The sequence below is a fragment of the Porites lutea genome, chromosome 9 (genome assembly GCF_958299795.1).
Source record: "Porites lutea chromosome 9, jaPorLute2.1, whole genome shotgun sequence".
Taxonomy (NCBI): domain Eukaryota; kingdom Metazoa; phylum Cnidaria; class Anthozoa; order Scleractinia; family Poritidae; genus Porites; species Porites lutea.
In genome coordinates, this window is record NC_133209.1 from 31,041,652 (window position 1) to 31,064,784 (window position 23,133).

Consider the following 23,133-nt stretch of genomic DNA (forward strand, 5'->3'; position numbering starts at 1 on the left):
CACAGAACATGAAAAAAAAAAGAAAAAAGGTATAATAATCTGATGCAGGGCACATGCTCTTGCAACAATTTCCCTGTGAAGTTTAATGAGTTGAGTTGTCCCCATAGTTGTGTTAAATGAATACTCAGGTTAAGCAAGTCAGTGTCATTACTCTTTTGGGCCCCAGCTGCGTACCAGGATTTGAGTATGTGCCCATGGTTGGCCTGTTAAAAAATATGTATTATACAGGACAACCCCGGTAACTTGAACTCTGAAGGGAAACAAAAAACAGTTCAAGTTAGAGGGAATGTGAGTTTTGGGGGTAAATTTCAGTGAACTTTTGACAAAGGGAATGGAAATTTAGTTCAAATTAGCAAGGACTTAAGTTATCTGAGTTTGAGTTATCGGGGTTCTACTGTATTATAATAAATTATTATTATCCAATAATTGGCCAATCAGGTTGAAAAGTTTTGGTGATATGTTGAATCTGTTGGAGCCCAGACGTCTGTGCACGGGCAGACTATACTAGCCAACCTTGAATGATGTCTACGCTGCAGGCAAGTTATAAGTGTGCAGTTGAAATCTCACAATTCATTCTCCAAGAATGGTAAGACAACCCCTCTACAGTGAAGTCTCGTAAAGCAAACACCGGGACCAGGGACCCATTTCTGGAAAGTCACAGAAACTTTATGGAACCATCATCAACTATCAAATCAAAATCTAATTAAGGGCTCTGAGTTCCTAGCTTACAAACCACTCCACTGACCACGGGCCAAGTGTGTCACTTTTTGTCTGCCCACAGGTCACCCAAGCTCACTATGAGAGCCTGTGAGCAACTGTGCACTTCTTAGCTAACTGGTATTTCAAATGGTAATAACTTTCACTGGATATTTTCAAAATATTTACATGGCAAGGCAATGTGAGCTTGGGCTACCTGTGCTCTGTAGAAATGGACAGAAAAGAGGCAGGAGCCCATCCTAGTATACCACCACTAGTTTTCCTGCAAATGATGTCTGAGGATTGAGTATAGAAATTCCATGCTGATGTGTCACTACCCAGATCTGAGTAGTGCTTCTGATGATGGTCTTTCTAACAGAGTGTGGCAGAATATGTTCTGACTGGTTAAAGCCAATTTTCAGACATAATATGTAGATCTGGGTTGTGACACGGTATCGGTATGGAATTTCTGCGCTCATTCTTCTGACATTATTCTGCGGGAAACCAGTGATGGCATTGCAAAATGCCGGCTGTTTTCTCATGTCATTGAAAAATGTTCCTCAAACAACAGATTTGCCACGTGGAAAACATTACGGTCATGTGGTTCATAGTCAGTTCTTTCTATCCAATCAACCTCAGTAGTATTGACAATACAATATATTTTTTATACTACCAGTGGTCCAATAATGTCATGTCGAACAGGGAAGAAGAACTGACCTGGGCCCAGTTGTTTGAACGCTGGTTAGTGCTAACCCAGGGTTAGATTTTAACGCGGGTTTCTTTTTCTTTTAACCAAAAGCACTTTCTCGGATAGTTTTTTCTATGCTTTTTAGAGTATCCAATCATCAAATTGTAGGCAGAGAATGAAACTGAATTAGTTTTTTAAGCTCTCATATCTGAGTTCAAATTTCGCACAAACCCTGGGTTATCTTAACCCAGCTTCAAACAGACCGGCTCAAGTCACTAACCAATGTATGTCTATTTAAAGCAGATATCTTACCCATAGTTGAATATGGTCCAGCTGTACTCTTACCATTACTGCGACCCAAGTAATAGTTAACCCAAAATGACAGTCCTAAGGAGACTGTAAGCAAGTAACCCAATCATGTTCTAAATTTTAACCTTGCATTAGTTAACCTCCCCCAGAGAGGGGGCCTTCAGGAAAAGAATCAAGTTTGTAAGATATGTCATATATGACGTCCCCAATTACATATGACTTGATGCCTCTGACCAAATTGATCAAGGGCTCTCCTTCACGCGTACGTGCGCTTGTTTCCAGCGGCTTTCGTGTAAAATGATGCGCAGATTTGTGCGCAATAATTACAAAGGTCGAATTTTCAAAATGGATGCCATGGAGCAGGTAATTGCTCGGAGCAACAGGCATTTTTTCAACGTAATTTTAGAATCGTGAGGCCTAAATGATACAATTGTGCGTGTTTTTTACTCCGCAGAATAATTACGAAGTTTTCAGACGAGACGTTCGTCGTTTTGCTGTCTCTAACGAGGTAAGCCAAACAGAAATCTGACAGTTCGAATGCATATTCTTTTAAGTGGTTGTTTGCCGGAATGCTGTCATGTTCATCGATTCTAAAAACACCTAAAAGAAGCTTTTTGCCAACATTTTTAGTTGTTTGATTATTAAATGTTCTGTGTAAAGTCAGTGTTTACTCCAGTAAGGAAATCTAGCTGCAGAATCTCAATTAATTTTCAACCATCCGGGACTCAAATTCGTGTATTCCTAGATCTCTCACTCGGGTTTGTTTTCACGAGATATTTTGCATTCAAGCTTATATTATTTTTGGAAAAAGGAAAGTTTTGGTGTAATATGGAGTAGCATCATTTATTGTCCTAATTTGTATAAATTTTATTTAAAGCCTCAGAGAAGTAGACGGATTGTGAGAAGCGTGGATGATGATGATGATGAATTGTTAGATGATGAGAATTTGGAAGCTTTACGACTTGCTGCACTGAGGACCATGCGATCAAAAGTAAGAAAGATCTAAGTACAAGTCGATTGTTAGGGTATAGAATAGTGTAATCCAACTGGCTAAGACCTTGGAACAAAATATTTGATCCTCAGAAACATAATGTGAATTATACTACTACATGAGAAATTTCTGCAATTTGATTAGCTTAGAGCAGTGGTATTTCAGCTTAATTTGAAATACCTACATGTGAAAATTACAAAACCTTTGTGGGTAGTAGTATAAACAAATAATAGCATAATTTGTACGTGATATTTGGCATACATACCACTCATGATATTTCAAAATTGTCTCAAATTTCACTCACCTAACGGCTCGTGAAATTACGTATAACAATTTCGAAATATCGTTCGTGGTATTTATGCCAAATATCACTACAAATCCTGCTATTACCTATACTAATGGTATGTGATGCACAGATGCAATCAAAATGAAAAGGTATTTCTTTTAGTTACTGAAATAATAATACCGGTAACAATTATTCTTTGTTGTATGCAATTTTCAAATGAACACTTTTCTCAAATAAGCTCTGCATTTGAGGTATGAAAAATTTGATAAGTGAAGTAATAAGTAATTTAATAGGGACACTTTGCACAAAATACATCTGCGCCTCAGCAACAGAAATAAATTACAAACTGATGATGTAAAATCTGTCCAGAATCTAGTCAGGAGTTCTTATTGGTTGAGGTAGTAGTTATAGTAAGTTTTAGTTATTGTTTAAGAATGTCAGACAAAAGGTCACAAAGGTCGAATGTAAATGGGATGAATCAACCACAAAAGAGTCAATATTCATGGCATAGAATCTTTTCTAAAAGAAGCTTTTAAGATTTGCTGAAACTCGTTCAAAAAGAAAACAAAACTTTACCATAATTGACCAGGAGAAACATAAAATTAAACAAATTTCTATTTGAAACCCATGACTACTGGATTAATTATGTAAACATTGATTTACGTCATCATTATGGAATTTCTGTCTCTGAAGCACAGACATCTTTCCCATGAAATGTTTTGCAGGCTACAGTTTAGAGTGGTTTTCGTTTGAGTGTCGTAAAACCAAAACCAAAGTAATTACTCTGGCCAATCACATAGGACACAGACCATACATTGAACCAATCAAAACTCGAAGTAATTACATGTGGCTGACGCAAAGCGCGGGAAAATGCATGCGAGCGCGTCACAATTGGCTTTGGTTTTACTTCTGATTGGATGAAAAGGTGGCGCGAATCTTTTAAGCCAATCGCATCGTGTAGAAAGTGCAAAACCAATTACTTTTCGACACTCAAATGAAAACCGCTCTATTATTAAAGAGAGATTAAGATTTACGTTTACTGCAAACGGCAAACGCCAGACTCAGGTTGAGAATTTCTCAGAATAGAAAATAAAACAGATAAAAACAGTCCTGAACGATTCCTATGGTTAAAATTGGCATAAAACCACTTATTTTTGTGTCGAAGCAGTAAAGAGTAAACGGAAAATAATTGGAAGACTTGGTCACATGTTACAAATTCACGTCTGCCGTTTGGCGTAAACGTGAATCTTGATCTCTCTATTGTTGATCTTTCCTCTAGACCTCTTTTGTGCAAGGGGAATTTAATGCAACAGATGTGGGTGACACAAGGCATGTAAGTCTTGGACGAGAAGACAAAGCTGATTTGCAAATTGTTGCCCTTGAGAGGCAAGACAGCTTATCATCTTCAAGTACAGATTATGAGGAAATTGACTTGAATACTCCACCTCCTGATGTTCTTAGTGAGGATAAGAGGACATTTCCTGATTCAGAGGATAATGACAGTGAATTTGATCAGGATGATTCTGATAGTGAGGAAAAGTATGTTAGTGATTCTCATAAGGAAGAGGAAGACATGCCGGAAGCAGCATTTGGATATGAAGAAGAAGATAAAGATATGAGGGAAGATTCATTAGAGGGCTATAAGGACAGTGATGACGATGTCAAAGACAGTGAGAATTCTGATAATGATGAAGGTAACAGTGATGCTGAAGACCACATTTCTGATGATGTTGACAATACTGGCACCAATGATGTTTTGAGTGATGATGAGAGTTTTCAAAATGAAGATGATCAATATGATGAAGAGAATGTGGAACATGAAAGTGATGAAGATATCTTTGAAAATACGGAGAGAAATTCTGTTAATGGTGTAGAAGTACCAGACGATGAGGTACATGATTCAGATAATGAAGTCAACATTTTAAATGACATCAGTATCACCATTGCCAACGAGAGCTTACCAGCAAACTCCTCTGAAGAAATCTTGGATGGTTCTGAACAGGAAAATGATTTGAGGATTTTTCATGAAAGTAATGGAGAACTGATAAATGTTGCAAAGATATTATCTCCACAGCGCATCATTATTAGACAGTCAGAAAGTGAAGATGAAATTGAAAGTAATGTTAAAGATGAATCGAACAAGCCTAAAGAACAACAGGCAACTACGAATAAAAATGAAAAACCTGTTCCTGCTACAGCAGAAACTAGCCACTCAGTTTTATCATCTGGCAAAGTAGATTCATCATCTTCTAAAGTAACTTTATCATCTGCTAAGGTAGATCTATCATCAGAAGAAAAGCAAGACATTGCTGTTCAGAAAGTTAAAAAAGCTTCTGATTTAAATGTTGAGTGCTTACCTAGTGATGTGAAAAGAAACTCAAAACCTTCACCTGTGGAGAAACCTAAAGTAAAATCTACGTTAATATCAACATCTAACAAAGACATCAAACAGAAAAAGTTGCCAATGGAAAATACAGGAAACAAAGCAAAGGAACCAGTGAATGAAAATCAAAAAATACAGAGGGCTGATAAGAATACTTCAGGCAAATCTGATGGTAATAAGAACAAAATCACGGTTGATAGTAAAACAGAAAGATTAGAATTCAATGCAAAGAATGACGATAAGGATGAGATGGATTTTGACCAGTTGAGTATTGAAGATGAAGACAGTGATTTTGTTGAAGAAGAAGAGAATCTACCAACTGTTAAATCTAAGGTGGGTTTAAATAAAATACCATCTGAAGGCTCCAGAACTAAAAGGAGTTTGTCCAGAGAAAACAACAGAAAAAGGAGACGTTCTTATTCCCCAGAAAGATCTAGGTTTTCATCACGTTCATATCAAAGTTATTCACTTTCACATGACAGACTGCGTGATCAGCGCTTACGTGGCAGATCTAGGGAAAGATTTCACAGGAGGTCACAGTCACCATCACACAAAGACAGAGCATACAGGAGAAATTATAACCGTCATGAAAGAAGCCGGAGCAAGGACAGAGCACTAAAAAGGATTACTAGTGATGTTGGTAAAAACAGAGAAAACAGCCGTTATCGTTCTCGTTCAAGGTCACATTCTAGACAGAAAAGTGGAAGAACCGTTGATAAAGACTCAAAAATAGATGGGAACATGCAGATCTCAAAGAACAGTGTAAGGGTCAGTGAAAAAGGACGGCATAAAACTAAAAAGGAACAGGATGCAAAGGTGTCTGTAAAATCACAAAGTAAAGAGATTATGGCTCAAAAAAATGGTGACAGGAAAACAACTGCAAAATTGACAGAATCAAAATCTTTAAAGACTCTTCTGCCTGAAACTGATAGTGATAAAAAGGGGTCAAAGCCTTCAGCTGTTAAAGGAGCAGAGGTCAAAAGCAAGCAGTCTAAAGGTGTGTAGAGAAGTAATTTATTTTATTTTGTTTCTAGTTATTCTTCTTAGGCTTTATTTACCACTAGTCTACTTGCCCGGCACTTCAAGACTTCCATCTACCAGGGGTTTCAATACTCTCTGCTTCACCTTATCAGGACCACTGACAAAAATACAGTAGAACCCTGGTAACTCAAACTCTGAAGGGAAGCTAAAAACAGTTCAATTTAGCAGGGATTTGAGTTAGTTGGGCCGATTGTATATTCAATATGACATGTTAACAATCAATAGTTAACTGATTTTTCAGTACTTCAGTATACGGTACAGTGCAAATTATATTTATCTCATCAGAAACTGTGAAGCGATTATGCATTCCTATTACAATCACCCAGCAGTGTTCCAGCCAGAGTGCGCCTTTGCTTGAATCCCGCAAAAGGTCGAGAGATGGCCCCCACCAAAAGTGTTCAAGGGCCGTTATGGCCCTTCCCTTCTTTAATTCCCTGGGCTTAAAAATGTCTCTGTTACTTCAACTACAATAATTTTCCAATAAAACAGAATTTTTAATCTAAAGAACAACGACCTAAACAACAACCTTTGTACACAACATGAAAATCAATCGATGAATCTTCTTGAGTTTACCTGATTTACCGTGAGTGGTCTGGAGACCGCTGAGCTGCGACTTGGCTTTTGTAATATCACAGGAGCTGATGGGTATCCATCATGGCGTCTCGAAAAAGGACGAACCTGACAAACACATTTTCGAGGTCTATCGAAAGTTTTTTCTCAGTAAGTAACAAAAAAGTGGATGGAGGCGAAGCAGTTCAGAAGAAGCGAAACAAAGCAGATCTTGACGGTGAAGTGGAAAATGAGATGAAAAAATTACTTACTATTTTTATTGCATACATTCTCATTGTACTGTTTGCTTTATTACCGAAGATTTCCTTTATTGTGTATAAAGAGGGACACTCCATGTCAGCTTCAAATAAACTGCCATTTTCATATCCTTAACTTTCCAACTGTTGCTTCTCTTTTGCATATTAGAAAGATACTGGTACATTGGCCCTTTCTTGAAATATCTGGCCCCCAAAAATGGGTTGTAGGGGCCACTTTGGCCCTCAAGCAGAAATTTCTGGCTGGAACACTGACCCAGTATACATGTACCTCATAAGTTTGAGAAATGACTGCCAAATAGATCTGTAATAAATGTATTCTTTGCAATAATTGAAAGAAATTGCTTTAGTGTATGTTTTAGTGTTTTGACCAATTACAAGACAAAAAGAGCTAATGGATTAGCATTAGTGGTGAGTTGTAAGAGCCAGAATCTGAGTTACCAGGGTAAATTTTGATCAAGGTGAATGAAATTTGGTTTAAGTAAACGTCAAGGAATTTGAGCGGTATCACAGAGGTTCAAATCCCAACAAGCCAGAATTGTTTCAGGCTTTCTTTTCACACCTGTGTAATTTGCATGTTAAATGACAATTATGATGTTCTTTGCATTAATATATACTAGTATTATATCAGGCATGTTTGGAAATACAGCAGTGTGGCAATCCTTATTGAGGAGCTAAGTTACTGAAATATCTTATGAAAAAATGTCCAACACCTTAAGTAAACTCCTCATTCATCATCCCTGTTAATGGTGTCATTTGTTATTAATTAATGTATTTATTTATTTATCTTGCTAGATCTGAGATCTCGACTTAAGGTGAAAAAACTGGACCAAGATGAAGATGTTACCCAGAAAACTGCTCAAAAGAGCTCTGTCAAACTTGTCAGGGAAAAAGAACTTGATGAGCGGATTCAGAGAATCAAGCAGCAAAATGAGGCAATCCTCAAGAGAGCTAAGGAGGTTCAAGCAGAAAAGTTAAAATTCAGTTGACATTTTCACAGTACAGTTAACTCTCTTTAAGGTGGACACCTGTGGGACCTACTTTAAGTGTCTGCCTCAAGGCCAATTTAGACAGTACGATTTTTGCTTACGACTATCGTGCGCGACTAGCATGCGTCATGACTTTCAACCATCCACACACACATAATTTTCACTGACGACATCCACAATGTGTCGTACAAATTTCGATGGTCTAATTTACATTCATTATCTGTAGTGAAGTCCTGATTCATGCTAGTCACACATGGTAGTCTTAAGCAATAATCGTACCGTCTAAATCGGCCTTTAGAGAGATGTCCATCTCATAGAGAGTCAACTTAAATGAGTAAGGAAAGGCAGGGACCAACTCTGCCATAGGTGTCCATTTTAGCGGGCTATCTGTTAAGAGAGAGCTGACTGCAATATTATTAATTTTTGTATTACTTAGACAATATTCTCAATTTTTAAATGTCTTAAAAAGGGAAGTAAGTATAGCTTAAGAGACAGACCATTATTTTTTTAGAGGGGGAAGATGAATTTTTTTGGAGTTAAAATGATTTCTTTGTCATTGTTGTCTATCCAAACTATTTTTTTCCAAACTGTATCTTTCTGCTAATAATAAATTATTTTTCCTGTTCAGTCAGTGATATCAGTTGGTTATCAATGTATAGCAGCACCTTAGTTACACAAGTGTTGTTGCAAGATTGATTTAAAATGTGCAAAAGGTCTTGCAGAAAAGATACTAGTCAAAAATTAATCGTGGACCACTACAAGACTTTAATCAAGGAATTAGGACAAAAAAAGTATCTACAAACTGTCTTTTGCTCTGCCCTCGAACAGAACTGTGTTTCAGCTATTCTAAGGTGTGTTCAAGAAGATGTTGGTTTTATAACCTGAAAGAAGTTATAACTGAACTGAATGCGTTCTGGTCTGCAATCTTTTTATTTTCTTCTTTTACCTGTAAATGACATATCCATTTTTGTTTACTTTTGCAGAATATATTTTTTTTCTTTCAAGAATTTTCATCCCCATCCAACAACAAAAAAAATGGTCTGTCCTTCACCATTCTTTGTATTGTCAGGTAACACTCTTTACTTACTTCAGATATGTTATGAAGCTTGTCAAATATCTAGACATGTTTTTCATTCAACTTTCTTTAAAAGCTGGCACCTTTCTGTCTCTTAGAGGTACCTCTTAAGAAAGAGTCGACTGAATTAGATACATAGAAGTTGCTGTTAAAAAACCGGGGGCAGTAGATGACATTTTGTTATAAATGTGTTTGTTTTTCCTTTGAAGAAATACGGCCGTAATTCATTGTTTGTAGAATGCTACTTCATCAGTTTTGACTGTTGTGTTCCTTAAGGGCATTACATTAAGACAAGTAGATGGTAAGAAAATGCTAAGGCTGCAGATTACCTAATATAAAGCCAGGTTATCCATAGCTCAATATTTTTTTAACCCAAAATTTATACCAAGTTTAAATCCAATTAGACAAGCGTGGTGACATTCACTTAAAATAGTGTCAAACCTAGTTCGTCTTTCCCTCTTACTATGTGAAAGAAAACTCAGCTGCACTCCATTTTGTTGCCCATAAAGTCTATGAGAAAGGAAGGCAGAAACCGGGTGATCATGTGAGATATTTTTATGAGTTCTAGTACAGTAAATTGGTACATAATTCCTGTAGTTAGCATGTTACTGGGTGGTGGCATATTATTTTGTTACAATAAATTTGTCACAGTGTTTGAGATCCTGTCTACATTTTGAAAGGGGGCAATAATATTTTCAGACCGAAAATATGCAGTTTTCTTCTTGACATCAAGTCCCTTTTTAAATTCAGCTCGGCATTTTCATAAATGATCCGCATTGCAACCAAATAACTCACTTATCCTCCACTCTCCCCTCCCCCTCGAGAAAAAAATCTGAAGGAGGTAGGGGTGATTTGGGACTGCCTTAACCTCACCAGACCTCCCTCAAAAGTTTGCTTGAGGAAGTAGTTAGTAAATGAGTGAAAGTATCCTCTGATGGTTCTCGTCTTGTTGGGTAGGTTTGGTTGTTATGATAGACCCTGGCTTGGGTGGGTACACCCTTCCATAAAGGCAACTACGAGCCAAATTAAATAGACCCGGTCCATTACGGGGGCCCATGAACTTTGTCCATGTAAGTTGTCCATGGACCCGGTCCAAAATGGGGGCCAGTCCATGGACCCCAGGTCAGTCCCATGTTTGTCCTCACCAGCGCTACGCAGAGGGTACGAGCAAAAGGCACTATCCAATCGACAAAAGGGAAATCGGCATCCCCGTCTCTAGTAAATTAGATTAAGGCCCGTTCACACCTTGAAAGTATGCGTGCTACGTGTTGCACAATTGGTTTATTGCAGCGCATCTATCCGCTCCTGTAATATACAAGCTAAAGAATATCCTCATTGCGCGCGACTTTCAATCCATAGCCAAACAAATTTCACATCGAAATGTAGCCGTCGGACAAAGACGTCGCCCGTCGCACCTTGGATAGCCACTTAACTATGTTGCCAAAACACTGTACGCAATATTATTCACAACTGATTTCGCCATGTTGATCCTGTGTTTGGGCAACTCGAAAAGGGACACAGCGCACAGCCTCAAATACGACTCATAGTATTACACGTGAAGACAATTCTTTTTATTGAAAAACTCTCTCTTTAAAATACCATCTACTTCGAGTTGAAGCTTGCGTAACGGGTCACTGTGTACTATAGCTAATTACAGGATTCCTTTACAAATATCGAGATATTCTGAGTCACGCTTTCCTTTGTAATTCCTTGGACATAATTAATGACATTAATTTGTTTCTATACTAGTCCCTTACACCTTGACACAGCTTTTCACGTAACGAACAAATGAATTGCTACAACCGAGGTCAAAAGTGCTGGGACCTTCCCAATGATATTAGTAAAACTGGCGACCTCCCCCCTCCCAACCCAAACCATTTTGAATTTTGAGCAAAATGGGTAGAAATGAGTCCGCTTGGGGTCACAACATTGTCATGGGGGGGGGGGGGGGGGGGGGAGACAAAAGGGATTCCCAAAAATTGTCATTAGGAGCAGAGTCCTATGTAACAATTACTTGCAAGGGTTTCTCCATCGTGTCCCAAGTTCTTTTGGCCTCCATTGTAGTGAGTATGAAGACTAATCCTTTCAGTAAAATTCTACAGTATAACCATGCAAATACAACCCACCTGCAGACAGCACTTTCGCATGATACTTTTTGTTCTTGCAGAATTTTCAAAAGGATAGCTGTGGTTTTACTTCAACTTCATTTTAAACCCAACCCCCTTCCCAGCCCCAACCACCCGCCTACAATACTTTTGACTATCACTACACATTAACGAGCGATAAAGGCATAACTGATGATTATAAATTTACGGGAAAAACGTACATTTTGGTCAAGTTTAAGACAAAGCAATCCTTCTCTTACCCCAAGAAACCTCGCGTGGAACGTCTAGTGGGGAAGATTACACAGCGCGCGCGGAATCACTCTATTTCCCGCGTATTTTCGTCTGACAAGTCTTTGATTGCATGACCAATGTTGGAAATCCGAATTTTTAAGCCTTTTAGCCTTCTTCTACAACAAAATATTCTAGAAAAATAACCAGCTAAACTTCTAAATAACCAGTCATTTGTTATAGTTTACAAAAAGACAGAACCCGCTGTGGAAAAAAATACGTACAAAAGTATATTATACTGTATTAAATATCGATTTCAACCTTGTTCACTCCTACAGGCAAACTTTCAGGCCCGTACTTGAATTCCACGCCTGGAAATTTGAGCATTTAGTTGAATGTTAGTGAGAAGTACTATGATGAGGTACTGTTTATCTTTTTCTGTAGAGTATGGTTCTAACGTTGGAGTCTGTGAACATTGAAATGACAGCTACTGATCAGTACTTTACTCGGATACTGTTTATTATGCAGCAAAAAGTGGTTGTAAATATTCCGTCCGTCGAGGAAATCCCCGACAGTTCTTTCGCGTGGAAATATTGTTACTTCAGGTTTCAAAACATGAAATTTAGGATTTGGAATTTTGATTTGAGGCACTTACAGGAGTGGTCAGCGCCACAGAAGAAACTTAATTAGCGCCGAAATCCTTGGGCTTCCACCTGCCAATCAGGTTGAAGGGAAATTCGCTGGGGGCCAAGCGCTGCTTCACAGACGTTACTAACAGGGGTTAGATTTCGAAAGTCTCTTTAGGAGTAAAAAGGTTGAAATCATTTACAGAACTACTTCTTCATGATTCTTGGCAGATTCTCCTGCCTCCTTTCGGAATGCATTTTACCGGTGTCCAGTAAAAGTTTAGTCTTTCTTTCATCGATCCAGGTATAATCACTCGATTTCGGCGACGTACTGGTTATCAGGAGAGGACTGGACGCGTGAGATGAATCAACTCCCGCAACTCTGACATAGTTAAGATTTCCTTGTGGAGGTCGTGACATAACATTCACGTAGGACCTATCAAAGTGCCCGATATTTTTATACGAGGGCTGCGCGCCAGCCACGTTTGCGTACGAATGGCCGGCGATATTTTCAAAACTATGGCTTCGTGACGGGTCATCCGTGAAGACATTTAGGTATCCCGGATGTGACGGCATTAGCGACTCCACGCTGTGATAGATCGAATCGTCGTTCCCATCATACATTGCATACGGATTCAGTTTTGATCTATTACCTGCCTGAGAACCCGTTACACTGCGGGACCGCAAGCCACCTGACTTACTTCCTTTAACATTAACGTAGTCAACGATCTTGGGAGAATTGACATAGAGGTGCTCTGCGCTTCCCGCGGTAGACATTGATGGAAGATTTAACTTAGGCGGGGCTTTCATGCCGCGCCGAGAAGAAACACTGGTCGATGTGCTATTTTTCATATAATTCTCCTTTTTCTCGAATATGTCTCCGTTCACATAGTCTACACTTGTAACAACTTTCTCGCTTGCGTTGCTTCCATTGCTGTGAACATCAGATTTCATTTCCTGTTCTTTCGGAGCATCTCGCTCATCGTTAACAATGCTTTCTTTTTCTGCACTCTTTTTCTCCTCCGTATCGTCAGTTGAAGTAACCACGATCTGACACTGCACATCTCCATTACTATGTTGCTCCGTTTCAGATGGCTTCCTCTCTTGTTGTTCGCCTTCCGCTTCCTCGGCAATGACCCCATTTTCCTCTCTTTTTTCGGAGGCTGAAGAAGATGATAACTTTACTCTCCCATTTTCCGAGCCGCGGGACGTTCTTCTCTGGGAAGCCGCCTCGGAGTCTGCTCTTACTTTTTCAAGAAGCTCTTCGTCCCGCCCATCAACCACAACGTATCCCTCCACCTCTCCTTCGCCACCTTCATCGACCTTTTCGCTAGTGCGCACTCCTCGCTCCTCCGATTCTCTCCGCGTAGGACTGCGCGCACCACTGCTACTTCTACTTTGGCGGACCTGATTATCAGCTGGCATCATAACGTGATACCCCTCGGGTGTCACCCCCGCAATATTCTCGTAGCCCGGGGGAGGGCTTTTCGGCTTTTCTTCCTCGAATACTTCATTTAAACCAGGTTCGTTGCTACTGGTTGTACCAAAGTACGCGGGCACGGAAACGTTTCTTCGCATAGTAGTTTGGCCGTTTTCCGGTGGTGATGTTTGCTCTCCAGTTTCAGCCCTGTTTTTCCCCCGAGTAGGAGAGGGCACGCTTCGACTACGCTGTCTGCCCCCTTTGCGCCGTTTTGCGCTCATTCTGAGCCATGCTCGTTTGAGAAAGTTGGGCTGTGATTGACTTTCATCTTTACTTGTACTGGGCTGGGTGGTTTCTACAGGAAAACAAAAATAATTGATATCACCTTTACTACCCTGAGAAACGGCTGACCTTTCGCGACGACAGCAAAAATGAAATGATGTCAGAAATGACATCTGAGGAAAAAGAACAAAAATTCCATACTGAGGACGTGTCGCTGATCTGGGTAGTGCTTCTGATTGGTCGTGCCGCAAGGGAAATTTAAGTCAACCAATGATGACCCGTTCATCAGTATGGAATTTCTACGCTCGTTTCTCAGACGTCATTTCGCGGGGAAACCAGCGGCAGCATCACGAAATGTGGGCTGTTTTCTCAGGCTAACCTTTCCCAAAAACGATCACAATCTTCATTATTTATATATAAAAAAAATAATGATAATACGGCAGACTGATAAATTTCTTCATCGTCATCTTGTCATCATTATCGTTATTGTTTCGTGCCTACAGTTCATCATATCATTTTTATCTTGGTTTCTTCATTTTTGATTTTGAGATCAAGCAAAAACGTAACGGTGCTCTTTTAAAAGCTCCAGGTAATGCTGAAGAGTGGTCTATTTTGAGGACTCATTATATTACCGGTGGCCACACTGATGACTGTATGCCTAATCTAGCCCCATCCTCTTACAAGCTTAACCCTCTAAGTCCCAATAGTGACCAAGATCAAATTTCTCCAAACAATATCCATACACTGTCAAGAGATAAGTTTTGAGAATTAATAAAATGATCACACAAGATAAAATGCCTTGATCTATTATCAAATTCTCTCAACTCATTCTTTAAGGAAATGTAAAGAGATAACTTTGGAGAATTCGTATGTGGATACTGGGGCTTAAAGGGTTAAAGACGAGAGCTAGCCATTCTTCTGATGGGGATCGAAGTTGTCAAAAGGACGTGCCTCTGCTGTAAGAGTCTCCAACTGAAATTTTGGAGTTCCTTCTAAGGCAGTCTGTTTTATTTTCCAAACAACTTTTTGCCTTCAAAGTCTTTACCATCTAAGAAGTATATAGGCTCGATTACCAGCCACTGCACGGGAAATGAGCCCGCGCTCTAAAGAGGTATACCGTAAACTTTCACTTATAAACCCTGGGCTTATTCATCTTCGTAAGGGGTTTTAGGAGGGCATATATATGGAGGGGCTTATATCCGAGGGGCTTTATAACCAGAATAAAAAAAGTGCTTCAAAACAAGCTATAGCAGCTGTGCTGATTATATACTGATTTTTATCTATCTATCTACCATTTATTTGCCGGATTCTTTCAAATTGAGTTTCAAAACATCGTAATAAATTGAATTCAAGAAAAGAAAGCTAGAGGAGACTTATATCTGGGGAGGTTATAATTTTTGGGTTTATAGGTAAATTAAATTTTTGGGTTTATAGGTAAATTGGTCTATAACTGGGGGCCGGAGTTTATAGAGTAGGGGGGAGGCTTACAAGCAGGAGATTACAGTATGAACACTTAATTCCACCCTCTAAAATCTCTACCTGTATAAGATTCTTGCGGCAGCATGGCCTCCCCTGCTCTACAAACACTGTCAAACAAGGCTTGTATTTCCTTTCCAGAACGAGTGGCAAAGAAATAAATCACTGGCTTATCTCCAGTCGCAGACTCTGGACCTGCCTGGAAAGCAAAGCCTCCCTCTACTGCTCCATATTTAGGCAATGATGTTAACTTCCAGTGACCAATAAGGCGATAACTGTCCTTTTTTGTCAGAGAAAAGAAGGTGGAGTAAAAACGAAGATCTGCTTCACCAGACTTGATCTTCTGTTTGTGTGGCACAATGCCCTGAAATGACTTTTCTGAAAATAAGACAATTTCACAAATGAATTTGGAGTTTCCAGTCCTCTAACCAACCCAATAGGCTCAATTCTATTACAGTGGGTTTTTTTCACTGCAGCTGAAATCATGTTGCTGAGTGATATGAAGGTAACAGAATTTATAGAGGTATGAAGCAACAAATTTACATGTATGCAGGCTCAGGGTGTCAGGGTGCAAGGATGTTAGTTATAGCTTGCCATTCAGGCAAGCTGTAGCTAGTACATACTAGTACATATCACACACAGTTCTTCTGTAACTTGAATCCCACCCCCCCCCCCAAAAAAAAAATCCACCAACCCAATAGCAATGTGGAATAGTCTGATTTTTAACCATGTTTTGTATTGTAAAGAAACCAAAATGTTTAAAACCTTTTTTCGAATTTCAATTAAAAAAAGGGGTTAAAATTTAAACTATAGCATAGAAAACTCCAAATTCAATTTTATCCAGGAGATTTGGTGACCCATTCAGGAGACTGGGAGAGTTGTGTAGTATCTGGGAGACACTTGGATAATCCATGAGAGTTGGCATATAAGCATGAACGATATATTGCAAGGAATATACAGCCAGTTTTCATTCAATAGGACATGTCTGGGTCCTGAAACTGATTCTGACACTTTCAGGATAAAAATCTCACACTCATATCATTGCGCTTGCACGTATGCAGTTATTTAGCATCATAAAATCACCTTTTCCATAATGGCCTTGAAGCAGTGCCAGCCATTCAGCTCTCTGATCAATTGTTTCAAAACTCAAAGGAATGACATTATCTGTAGTAATGATAACAATGACATTGAAGTTCTTGTCCATCTTGTTCAGGACGTGTAATCCACTGAATCCCTTGAGGGACAGGAGAGCTTTCTCCTTGTGACGAGCTCCCGCATTTGCTTCTTTGGGGTACAAAACAAGATTCAGCACCTCTGAGGATCCAAGAAAAAAATATTGTTATCAGGGTTACAGTGTGCAAAGGTCAATTGCCCATGGCTAGTGGATTTTGTGATTGGGCTAGTGACTTACCAGACGAGTAAGTAAAGTTTTTTGGGAAATTCAACTTAAAGAAGAACGGTAAACAATCTCGCTCATCAGACAAAATTTTCAGTCTAGCTGAAATGACTTTTGGGCTAGTACATGCTTAGCTACAGCTTGCCTGAATGGCAAGCAGTACAACTGACTTTCTTCGTATCCTGGATTATCATTTCACTAAGTTCTAACCATAGTATCATAACCTAGGTTGAACACTGGTTTAATGCTTTAATGGGTGTTAAATTTGGCGGTTTAAACTTCAAGAGATACATCATTGCATTCAAAGTAAATTGAAATCAAATGGGCATCTACCTGGTAGGGTTTACAGCAGGCCAGTGGTCAACAAAAAATAATGAAAAGTGTTCTTATTGTCGTTGTTTTATTTTAAGTCAGGGATGCTCAAAACCAGGTAAGATTTTATACCTATTTTTAAAGGGCACCTATGATCGAGAGAGCCTCCAAAAAGAGCACAAAAATCAAAACACCAAAATGAGCCAACACCGAGAATCTGATGCCATTTATAATTGAACAAAAAGCAAAATAATCAGTTTATTGGGTGACCTTGTGACCCACTTTCAGCTCAAAAAAATAATTGGCAGACATTCAAAGATACTGTTTTTCCATTCAGTTACTTTGAATCTATTAATTTTGAGCGAAAAGTCATTCATGAGAGAATAATTCACTCAAGAGTGCAATTTTGTGCAGTAATGAAATGTAAATGGAAAGGACTTGTTTTATGAAGGTGATATTTTTGCAAATGCCTGAAGCAAACAATATTTAGCTTCTTACGATAATTCTTCCCGAAAACGAAAAAAAGACATTTACCTTCATCCTCTTTTAAAATTCGCAAGACTGGAGTTTTTCAAACAGGTCAATAGAGACTACAGCTAATTTACTGACATCAAAATAGTGTAATACTCAAAGCAAACCTAATTCACCGCAATTATCAACAATCTATATGTAAAGTACAACACGCATAAATTTACTCAATAAAACATTAAGAAAAGACGATTTAAAAAATAACCAAAGCCACTATTCTAGAGTCCTGCGAAGGTTGTCTATTTCAGCATTTTATGTCAACTAATAATACCGGCCGATTGCCATATATATTTAACCGAGATGAACAAGTACGCTAAGTACATATCAACTCATACCAACGACTTCAAGAAATTATTCAAAGGGTAAATCGTGATATTGTTTTTCTTGTTTGGAAAGATCAAGCTACTTACATTAACATTCGTCGCTTTAAAATTTGTTTGGTAAACTGTCGTGATTTCGCACGAGCGTTATACATGTTTCATGAGACGTATCCCAGACCCGGGGTATCAGAGAAAGCGGAAAATATATATAAGGCTTGCACGAAAAACTGCACGAAGTTTTTTTCTTGAAAATAGGAAACCTACCACGCAAAAACTGAAGCTCAGATCACGCCTAAATGTTCGCGAAGCACAAGTGTCGTTTCACTTACAGAAAGCGCAAGGCCTAGTAAAATTGGAATGGAAACACGCGCGCACGATTACTAAAAAAAGACGCGAGGAAATTCAGCCCAAGAACTAAAAGTTTAAATACGACTGCCTCGAGGGATGCAGCCAAGACTTCACGCTTTCAAATGTTTAAATGCTAAGATACACTAGAGTTGGCGATGGTTTTGAAGTAAAAGCAAGATTCTTAGCAATATACATCTGCTTGCGGCTAAAGAAACGATCGACAAAAACAAAATGCTATAAAAAGCTATCCGTGTTTAAGTGTGATTATCGTCTCGGAAATTTTATTGATTGCTCAAGCTGCAACTGCACTTCTACTTGTAATTTACTAGACTAAGACTGTACTGTAGCCGAAGAAAAACAAAAGAACAATGTCTCAGCGCGCAATGGGCATCAATGACAGCGAATTGAATAAGATGTATGCACGTATCGCGATTGTGAAAGCGAAAATTAAACCATTACAAGAAAAGTAGGGTTTCAATTGCGTTACCAGCTGCATAATGAGAAATTCGTTTGGTTTCGAGAGGGTGATTACAGTTAAATGGGAACTCAAATCGTACGTGATTACAATTTTTAGCAACGTTTACCTGTGGCTGGGTTTACTCTTCGCAGCACAGCCCATCTTGTCTTCCACTGTAATCAAAACAACTTTAGTTAGCCCTAAATCGCGTTTAACTGCAGCTTAAACGCAAGCCTAACCTTTTTTCCCTTCCTATACCGAACTCTTCCCTCGATCAAATCCATGCTCAAATCGACATAATCTCTTTCATCGGCTGCTGGAAGAAGCACAGACAGCCATGTTGAATGATCTTGACGATTCGATGGAATGCGCGCGCAGGGTTCTTCCAACATTCCTTCGTGTATTGTTGTGTTGTCAGTAATATTGCGCGCGTCTGCCGATTGTTACGATATTTTTGGAACGCGATCGAACGTACACCGTGTATGTCGATTTAAAATTCAAACGAGTGAGAGACACTTCACTCTCTCTCGAAAACAACGGAAATGTTTGTTTCACATGCAAAGCCAATCCTGACTGACTGCCTAAATATGCTATTTTACAACCCCGCGAAACTTCAAACATCCGGCGCTGTCCCTGATTATATCAAACATCCGGAACGACTACCATGAGCGTACTTTTGATAAAGGCTTCACATCACAGACAAAGCACGAAATCGTTTATTGTAGTATGTTACTTCATGTTCAAAAGATGTTTATTCCCTGATATTCGCTTTGCAGTTCGCCAGGATCTTCGCCGCAAAGTCTTCTGTTCAGTGCTCATGATTGGCAGAACACAAAATCATGTTACATAAACATTTTCCCCTTTAATCTTACATTCGTTTTCGTTGCGTAGCATTGTTCCGTTATTCCAGTTTCATTCACTATTTTTAGAACATTAGAGTGACCTGAAAAAAAGAAAAACTAAAAATGCACGTATGAGGTTGCAACCTGCAAATGGCAGTTTTAATAAGACCCCTCAGATTTAAAAGGAAACTTGCAAACGAAACTATCAACCACATAGCCCACAAATTACGTCACGGCCTTTTAAAGTACACCCACGTACTGAAAAATCACGGCATAAAGGTAAATTTTACGGTGAACTTAACGCAAAAATAACAACAAGGTAAAAGGTTAAGTTTAAAACGAAACTGCAATGAAATCAAATTTTTTCAACAGGCCTTGTCAAAAACAGCTTAGAGAGTCCATGAGTTTTCCTTCAGACTTTAGAACAAAAAGAAAAGGAATAAACTAAGCTTTGCAAAAAGTGGGTGTAGAAAAGAGCCGGATTTTAATATTTAACTGGCGAGGTGGCTTAACAGAAGTGACAATTTCCTAAATCACTCAAGCGCAATGGAGGCGGGGGTTTGAACATTTTACACCCTAAAATAACAGTTTAGTAAAATCACACGTATGGAATAATTAAACTTCCGATTCAAAATTGGATGTAAAAGTGTTATTGTATAGAGTCAAACCCCGCGCTTTACGAACACTCGCTTAATACGGATGGACACCTCATTATTACGGACAGTTTTCTTTGTCCTTAGGGAAAGAAAGCCCTTACATTTTCTCTATAATACGGACACCCCGTTGATAAGGACACTTGCTTTCTATAACCCCTTCATTGTCCATATTAACGGGGTTTGACCATTAACCATTATTTGTTTTCCTTCGTTTATGTTGAAATTGGTATCGTGTACAGCCGCCCATTCTCGTAAAAAAAAAAACAAAAATCGGAAAGAGGCGTGTGTACACTGGCTAATTAGGCACCTAAAGCAACGAGAGCGTTGACGTCCTGGACGACACAAATGGACCAAATGGCAAACGGAAGTTGATATTTTCTCTCTTTCAGTGCTCTGACTCGACAAATTCGTACAGCGGGAGTTAAAACAAAAGCATTCAGATTCGTTGTATGGTATGAGACATCGAACTTCCGGTTGCTATTCATGACGTCCGGGACGTCAGCGTTCTTGTTGCTTAAAAGCTCAGTATTTACACTTTAAATAAACAAAGTTATTGTTACGGAATATACTGGCCATGGGTTATAATCTGCTGCAATCTTGTCAATCGTAAAGGAGCTTTTTGCTCCTGTTATTAAAGTCTTCAAACAAGAAATAAGGGTGTGAAAAGCATTACATGTTCTTAGAATATTTAAATTTCACCTCTTTGAAAGACTGCAGCTAACGTGTAACTGTGAGGCACTCATGCAGCAAAAACGTATCCCAGTAGCTTGATGACTCCACAGTTTTTAAATAAAACTTGATCTTCACCTCCTGACTGTTGACTTAAGGCCCGGGGGAGCCCCGAGGGTCCAGCCCCTCCAGTACCCATCTATATACTACCATTTTTGACAGCTTCTATTGACAAACGGTACCACTTTCATATCTAGTGTTTAACGTTGCATCGGTTTTAACGGCTCTAAATCCCCCGGTTTTTTTAATATGAACAAATCACTAAATCATATACATTTCTTGACTTTTTCACAGCCATAAACTGCATCTGTTAGCCACTTTGGGTCTTTTCACAGACCGAAATGACAGATTTCCCAACTTTTCATTTACTATGTAGCAGGCGTCCCTCTCTCCCAATCTCCTTTCCCTCCCCTCCCTAACATGCCTTGTACGCCTGCCTTGTATGCCTGCCACGCAGGCCCCAAGGTATGATTTTTTCGATCAACTCTCGAATCTAAGCCAGCATGTCTCAAACTGCGTCATTCTTAACGTAATGAAACAAAAGGTCGTATATTTTGTCTGGCCGTATTGTCCTAAGAGGTTCTAAAACAATGGTTGTTGTACTGTTTTGGCTGGGTAGTATGTTAGACCTGTTTTTTCTATAAACAGGGTCCTAATTTCAGTGGCACTTTACTCCTTTGACACTGCAACTGTATAGAACCACCTTGAATATATCTGGAAACCGCAAACTTTTGTACCGTACAAGAAAACTCGGAAGTTAGGACTGCCTGGTAGGAGTCAGGATAAACAGTACAGGCAATACTGTTTAGTGAAACTGAACGATTTCTGACATCAATATTTACGACCGCACATTACCAACATCGCACTACAAGCGTCACTGGGACAAGGGTTTCATTTCAGTCTTAAAATAACCTTTTACTAGAAATATAGTGGCCGGCATAGGCCGGTGGGCAAGTGAAAATCAAGCTTGTTCTCCCTCGATCTCTTGAATGTAATTATAAAGTTAAGCGCCGCCGTGATTCAAATTCTGACAAACATAAAAATAATAATAAAAGATAAACAATGAATAAATAAAAGAACTGTTGCTAGCTTTTGCGATGAAGTAAATTTCGGGGGAATAAGGAGGAGGCGTATATTCCACGAGGATTTACGATATTACTGCACCCCTTTCCTGACTCTTATAGGGCGTGTCCAGCGTGTCCAGTATCAAAGGGTCCTGATAATGATCAGGGGAAATGCTTTTGTTATAATTGCACGTATTTCACTCCAATTTCTTAGGGCGCCTTAATTTAAGACAATCAAAGATTACCGGTAGATGGCTGAGTAAGGTTTCGTTTTGACGAAAAAAGAAACTAGAAGTCCGAAAATGGGTTCTTTTGCAATATCGGCAGGATGCAAAGCAAAACTGCTTGCGAGGATCATGATATATTGACAACAAAATTAAACTTTTTTGCCAAATAATAAGCAGCCTACCGGTAATTTTCGTTGATTTCAAGTCCTTTTACAATATCTCCTTTCCTTAATTTTAAACATCCCTAACCTCACCCCCTTATTCTTGCTCATAAGAAAAATTCTAGAATCGATCAAAATTTTTCAAACATGGCACCAGTTCACAAAGGCATCTTAAAGTCTGAGCCAAGTCCACCAGATTGGTCTCCTTTAGTATTTAAATTCCAAATTTCTAACAAGCTTCCCTGTTCCCATCATATGGGTGTCAAATCCCCCCTCCCCCCTCTTGGGGATTGAGCTTTATCATCGGTAACTTGGTCGCTGATTCACGCGTGAGCAGTTTTGAGAAAATCTCGCACTCATAGTCGCTGCGTCTCAGAATCTAAAGCTCTCTAATGATCTTGGACGAGTGCCCGCTCTAAAAGTTTCAGATGGACGTTTTGGGATTACTGGCTCTATAATCCTACCCACTACCCCGCCCCCCATCCCCCCCCCCCTCCCTTTCAGTCTGAGTTTCATGCAAACAAGGCTCCCCTAAATAGTTGATGTTGCAAGAGAAATGTTGAAATGGTGAAGTTTGTAGGATTCATCTTACTCTTTGACTAGGGTTAGGGGACAGCATACAATAACCTTGATCATTTTCATTTTGCTATCCACTGCCTCTTAAGCCCTGCAAG

At 39.2% G+C, this 23,133-nt stretch overlaps 2 protein-coding genes across 2 annotated transcripts; one reads left to right on the forward strand and one right to left on the reverse strand.

The window, feature by feature from the left end:
- The first annotated feature begins 2,016 nt into the window (after positions 1–2,016).
- LOC140947850 (uncharacterized) lies at positions 2,017–9,940 on the forward strand. Its single transcript, XM_073397049.1, has 5 exons — positions 2,017–2,056; positions 2,148–2,201; positions 2,571–2,684; positions 4,250–6,350; positions 8,014–9,940. Exons 1-5 carry the CDS (start codon positions 2,039–2,041, stop codon positions 8,205–8,207), a joined length of 2,481 nt encoding a protein of 826 aa, XP_073253150.1. The 5' UTR covers positions 2,017–2,038; the 3' UTR covers positions 8,208–9,940.
- Positions 9,941–10,831: 891 nt separating this feature from the next.
- LOC140947397 (uncharacterized) lies at positions 10,832–19,311 on the reverse strand. The gene is made up of 5 exons (XM_073396484.1): positions 19,020–19,311; positions 18,908–18,953; positions 16,503–16,733; positions 15,483–15,797; positions 10,832–14,016 (listed from the first exon to the last, which is right to left on the reverse strand). Exons 1-5 carry the CDS (start codon positions 19,170–19,172, stop codon positions 12,449–12,451), a joined length of 2,313 nt encoding a protein of 770 aa, XP_073252585.1. The 5' UTR covers positions 19,173–19,311; the 3' UTR covers positions 10,832–12,448.
- Between the last annotated feature and the right edge of the window lie 3,822 nt (positions 19,312–23,133).

Bases quoted from the DNA above. Each gene is read 5' to 3' on its own strand.
- LOC140947850 (XM_073397049.1), top strand. The intron at 2,202-2,570 runs GTAAGCCAAACA...TTTTATTTAAAG, and splicing joins GTTTTGCTGTCTCTAACGAG to CCTCAGAGAAGTAGACGGAT. The intron at 6,351-8,013 runs GTGTGTAGAGAA...TTATCTTGCTAG, and splicing joins CAAAAGCAAGCAGTCTAAAG to ATCTGAGATCTCGACTTAAG.
- LOC140947397 (XM_073396484.1), bottom strand. From the start codon at position 19,172: ATGTTGGAAGAACCCTGCGCGCGCATTCCATCGAATCGTCAAGATCAT. The intron at 18,954-19,019 runs GTTAGGCTTGCG...TTTTGATTACAG, and splicing joins GGTATAGGAAGGGAAAAAAG to TGGAAGACAAGATGGGCTGT. The intron at 16,734-18,907 runs GTAAACGTTGCT...TTGGATCCTCAG, and splicing joins AAGAGTAAACCCAGCCACAG to AGGTGCTGAATCTTGTTTTG.